Consider the following 5,454-nt stretch of genomic DNA (forward strand, 5'->3'; position numbering starts at 1 on the left):
CTGTGCTGTGCTGTGCTGTGCTGTGCTGTGGGACAGGCTTCAAGGGAAAATCTGCAGGCAGTCCTGTTGTTAGCGTGCCCCTCGCTCAGTGACAAGGGTTTCCCAGGGTTGTCATGCTGCCCTGCACGCTGTGTCATGGTACAGGCACCAGCTATGGGCTTCTGCTGCAAAATATTATAATTTAATTGGCAAAGAGGGCCAGTATCGGGATTCCCTTGCCAAAAACTGGGGAGAGGATGCTGGAGTGTCAAAAGCCTCCCTGTAGTATATGTTGCACTCGAGCATGGAAATGGGAGCAAAGGGAGGCACTGGTAGAAACTCGCTGCAGAGTTTTGCCTGGTGGTCTGGAGCTATGACAAAAATACTTTGGATATTTTTCAAGATACAGTCTTTTTTTTCTGTTTTTATTTCCTTCTTAGTTACTGTTTTTTTTTTTTTTTACTTGTCTAGATGTTTCAAGGGGAAATAAGCTTAAACTAATGCTTCAGAAACGTGAAGGTACGTAAAGTCCCTAACATTCTGTGATTCTGTGTAAAGAGACAGCCAAGTGCTTTCCCTTATATTTCCTTGGAGTCGGTTGCCATCAGTCAAAGCTGCCAATATGTTGTCACTCTGTTACCAGCTCAAGGAGGGCAGTCAGAGGAGCAGTGTACAAGCACCCCATTCAAAGCTGGTAGTGCAGAGCTGCTCTCAGTGCCCACCATACCCAAACCTCCTTGCACAGACGGTTCCAGCCCCGTGGAGCCTGTGCCTGCGTCTCTGTTTGGGACTTGGTATTGGCAAGGCTGGAGGCTCTGCTTATCACAACCCCCTCCAAAAACCAGGGTTCCCAACCTCAGGCAGTACACCTGTGTTTTGTTCCGTGCAGCACATAGCACCTACCTTTTCCAGTGTGTGCATCGCAGACATGGCATTTATCTGGTTTATTCTGGGAAGTCACAAGCTTTTACAAGTAATTATAACACATGGAAATACTGCTGGCTGAGGTGCAGAGGAGAAAATGTGCAAACCAGGCTTGCTCGCAACGCCTTGACTTGTTCCCTTTGTCCTCTTGGCCCCACGTGTGCTTCCTTCTTGGAAGACTGCTCTCCCTATGGGAGAGATGATGGCTGAGGGCCCAGCAGGCAGATGCACCAAATGGCTTGCTGGTTGGGGGAAGGTGATGGAAACGGAGCTGGCCGGGGACAAGCAGCACTACAGCAGATGGGGGGCAGGCTGGAACACCCCAGAAGTTTTGGTTGCTTCCCCTCAGCCTGCTCTGTGGCTGAGGCAAAGAATTTACAGCCCCCACAGAGGGGACTCCCACTTTCTGCCAGCCTGCCTAACTTCTCACTGGGTTTTTCCTGGCATCACCCACCACCTCTTGCCAGCCCTAAAAATGTGTGCCACATCCACAGCTGTTTTCCTTGTGCGTGGGTTCCCTACCTCACCACTCTGCAGTGCTTACATGCAGATAGGGGTGACCACCCTCCCTGCACCCCAGCTGTGGTCAGTGTGTTTGTTCAGGTGCCCTGGTGAGAGGGACCACTCGGGGAGGCTTCTTGAGCGTGCAGGCAATGTAGCCTAGACCAGGAAGAACTGCAAAGCCTTGGATTGATGACAGAGGGAATGTGCAGCCCCTTCATTCCAGCCTCACTCCCCGTTTCCAGTTGGGGACTAAAGCAGGCGGGGTAAGTGCACAGAACTGGTTCCCTCTGGCAGTGTCCCTTGTGTGGGGCTCATTCACAGGACACTGGTTCAGCCGTCCCACTTCCCAGTAATCACACCAAGCTCGAGTGTACGGGGAGTTATCGCTTTCCAGCTCATCGCCACAGGGCAGCCTGCTGTTCCCCACTCTTCCTGTGACAACTCAGCTATCATTTTTACCTCTTGAATCTCCTTCCCACTGCAGTCCTTTGCCTCCCCCAGTGAGTCTGCCCAGATCCTGTTCCAATCGTTTTCATGTGCCTGACCCAACTTCCCCTTCTGCCCTAGCCTTTTCCCACGCATCCTCCGAAAATCCCCATCCACTCTCATGTTCTTGGTCCCTCCCTCATTTCAATGAACCCTCTGAAGCCAAGGCATTCCTCCTACTTCTACGCACGCTTCTTGTTTCACAGGAAAACCAAACACATCATACCATGTTTTATCATTTCTGTGCATGGCAGGGGGCTTGCCAGTCCTCACAGCTGTACCTCTCCGAGGCACATAAATTCCTCTAGCAGCCACAGCAAACTGCCTGCCCCTTAGCCCTGGGGCAAGCCAAATGGCACAGCTGGGCCTGGCAGGTCGCCGGCTTTCCTCTGCATCCACCAACCTGTGTACTATGAAAACCACATCAGCTTTTATTTTCAGGCATACAGGGCATTTAGTAGCACTCATTATTTAAAAGCTGTGTTTTTACACAACAGATTCAAATATCTATCTTTTTATGTGTGCTTCCCTTCACCCTAGTAAGTTAGCAGTGTTTCTGCAGCTTCTTCAGGCGTTTTAACTGCACCTCTCATCTTCATTCCCATTTCTGCAGCAGGAGCACGCAGAGGCCAGTCTCCTGTTCTCTCCTCAAAGCACAAGTACAGTGTGTTTATTCTCTTTCAGTTTGGTTTTATTTATTTAATTCCTTACTTAGCTTATGTCTTTAAGTTCAGAACAGCTTTTATAAAATCCAAGAGAATGAGGGTAACTGAGAAATCCTATTACATCAACAGTTCCTGAGTTTATTACCATTACTGCTGCGGCAGGCATCGTGCTGCCAAGCACAAAGGTAACGGCGTGATGCGAGAAGCATTTTTCAGTGCAGTACCCTTCAGGCTGACTAAAAATTTCCTGGTATGCCTTTTGGGGGGGAATTAATTTCAGCCCCTGTTGCCGCAAAGCCCGAGGTGTTAGTGAAAGAAACAGTGGCCAAGGAGTTCCTAAGCAGCCTGAGACGCCAGAGGCGCCAGCTCTGGGACCGAAGCCAGCCCGACGTCCAGCAGTGGTACCAGCAGTTCCTCTACCTGGGGTTCGACGAGGCGGTGAGTGTAAGGCTTTCTAGAGCTGGTAGAGCTTCAGCCTGAGTGGCTGAGAGCAGGGATCCACAGCCATGGGGGCACCCAGGGAGAAGCTGCCCTGTTTCTCTTCACAGACACTGTGATTTCTTTTTTGAAGTAGCAAATATTGCACAGAAATATAAGCCCCGTGTTTGTTAGAGATTTCTATGTTATTTTGTTAATGGAGAAAAATGACATCAAAATCTTGTATGGGGATCTTGCCTGCTACCCAACTTAAGCTTAATAAATTGCAGCCAGCCAAAGTTTGCTGTGAGAAATAGGCAGCCAGCCCCAAAGCAATCAATTGTATTTCAGGATATTAATTTGGCAGCCTCCAGCTAATCAATTTGCTTTTTAGCATGCTGAGAAATCCACACCAAGCTGGCCATGATTGGCATTCCTCAATGACATCACACTAACATTACATATCTAATGCATGCGTGTGCCTCTTGTGGTGCAGGAGCTCCTGACCATTGAGAGCGCCAGCAGCTGTGTCTCGACCCTAAATGTGAAAGGAAAACCATTTGGTAGCATGCAGCCAACCTCCCTTCAAATGAGAAGGATACTTTTTTAAAAAAATAGTTAATTTGTAAAAACACTGGAGTGGAATCAGGAGTTCCCAGCTCTGCACAAAGCTCTACTAAATAGATGCTGAAATAGGGCGAAAAATGAGTTTAGTTGCTGTCCCACATGTAGAATAATTTCTACGTTAATAAGATGTAAAAATAGTTATAGATGTTGAATTCTTGACTTGTGTCAGCTGCATGAATGCATTTAATGAGATTGCATTGGCACAGGCAAGCTGGAGTACATTTTGGACCTTCATGCTGTTGGATTGCTTAGAAGATGAATGCACTCATTTTCAAAGCTGGAACGATTAAAAAAATAATCCTTTGCTTGGACTGAAAGAATGAGGGATACATTTTTCTGTTGCCCCTGGACATTATGCAGATAAAAATGACTTTGTAACAGCATGGCTATATCCCACTCCCTCCTCCCAATAGCAATAGGAGAAATAGTAAAATTGGCTTTATGCATCAGAAACCGAAGACTGGGGGCAAATACTAGGAGGTAATAAGGACAAACCATGCAGATAAGATTAATTCTCCTCTGAGTTCCTGTGTGCACTTCAAAAACTGAAATGAGGCCTGTTGTAGGACACAATGAATCCACTTAGTAGGTTTTCTTGAGTATTAAGACACAGTTTTAACAATGAAATAACTGTTTGTTCCAGCAAAGGACTTGGGCCATACTTACCCATTGTGTATTTTGCAAAACTTTTTTTTCCAAATCTCATCCAAAAATATTTCCAAAGAGTCATTCAGATGGAAAGGCTTTGACTTGGCAAGTATTTGATATCCTTGCACACTGTTTTTCTTCTACTGTTATGAGCAGAATTGAACTGCTTACTGCATTTCCGTAGCTAGAGGGCTGTGCTGTACGTTCATTTTTACCCATGCAAAATGGGAATGAAAGATCACAGGCATAAAGCAAAAGCCTATTGCACCCACTTCGACTCAGGGACATCAGGGCAGTGGAGAACCAAACCTTTAGATTTTTCAGTACAAAACGTTGAAATGTTTTTCATAGTCCATCACTGAAAAGGTAATACAGCTATTAAAGGTGTTCAGAGCATGTTTCAGTTGCAGGCAGTCTCAGTTTAAGCACTTTACAGTGGGCAGAGGGTGTGGGAGTGGGTCCCAGGTGGAGCTGGGCAGGACAATTCCTGCATTCAGAGCCCTGATAGTCCCATAGAGAAGGTAGGTACAGGTCACAAAACCCCTTAGACCTAAAGATTTCATTTTGACAAGTAAGCAAAGGATCTGAATTTCTGAGAGAGACAAAAGGTACCTCTTGCACCAGTGCTGTTTCACTCTCTTTGTTGTAAAGGTTCAGGCTTGGAAAGTGAGTATTTTCTTTTTTTGGCAGAAATTTGAAGATGACATCTCCTACTGGACAAGCTTAGGGCGTGCTCGTAATGAATACTACGGTGGGTACTACCAGCACCACTATGATGAAGATTCACCAATTGGTCCACAAAATCCACACACCTTCAGGCATGGAGCAGGTGTCAACTATGATGATTACTAATGTCATTTATCCTACTATAGCTGGTGCCTGTAGGGTTGCACTGGGTGAGGCTGAGTCCTCCCTCAGTCAGGGGGGCTTTCCTGCTATTCATGTAAAACAGCAAGAGTAAAGGAACGGCCAGACTTTGAAGAAAGCAACATGACTTTTTTAAGTATTGTTTCTTAGTAGTACACTATATATAAAGTGTTATAGAAATAAAGCTTTTTTGATAAAATAAACAGTTTGCCATTATTTAGTAGAGTTTGTAACAGCAAGTTTCATTCCAGTTGTATTACTGTAGATTCCTTTTTAACGGGCTTTTTTATCTGCTTTCCTACAATCAATTGCAAAATTACATTATATCATCTAGTTT

General features: G+C 45.8%; 1 protein-coding gene across 1 annotated transcript; it reads left to right on the forward strand.

The window, feature by feature from the left end:
* Positions 1–450: 450 nt before the first annotated feature.
* On the forward strand, positions 451–5,102 carry ECRG4 (ECRG4 augurin precursor; the record flags this gene model as incomplete). The annotated part of the gene is made up of 3 exons (XM_010167049.1): positions 451–498; positions 2,839–2,996; positions 4,941–5,102. Coding segments are annotated over 3 exons (368 nt in total), but the record flags the coding sequence as incomplete, so codon positions are not given.
* Positions 5,103–5,454: the final 352 nt, after the last annotated feature.

This window comes from Antrostomus carolinensis, unplaced genomic scaffold, assembly GCF_000700745.2.
Source record: "Antrostomus carolinensis isolate BGI_N321 unplaced genomic scaffold, ASM70074v2 scaffold2374, whole genome shotgun sequence".
In the NCBI taxonomy this organism is placed as follows: domain Eukaryota; kingdom Metazoa; phylum Chordata; class Aves; order Caprimulgiformes; family Caprimulgidae; genus Antrostomus; species Antrostomus carolinensis.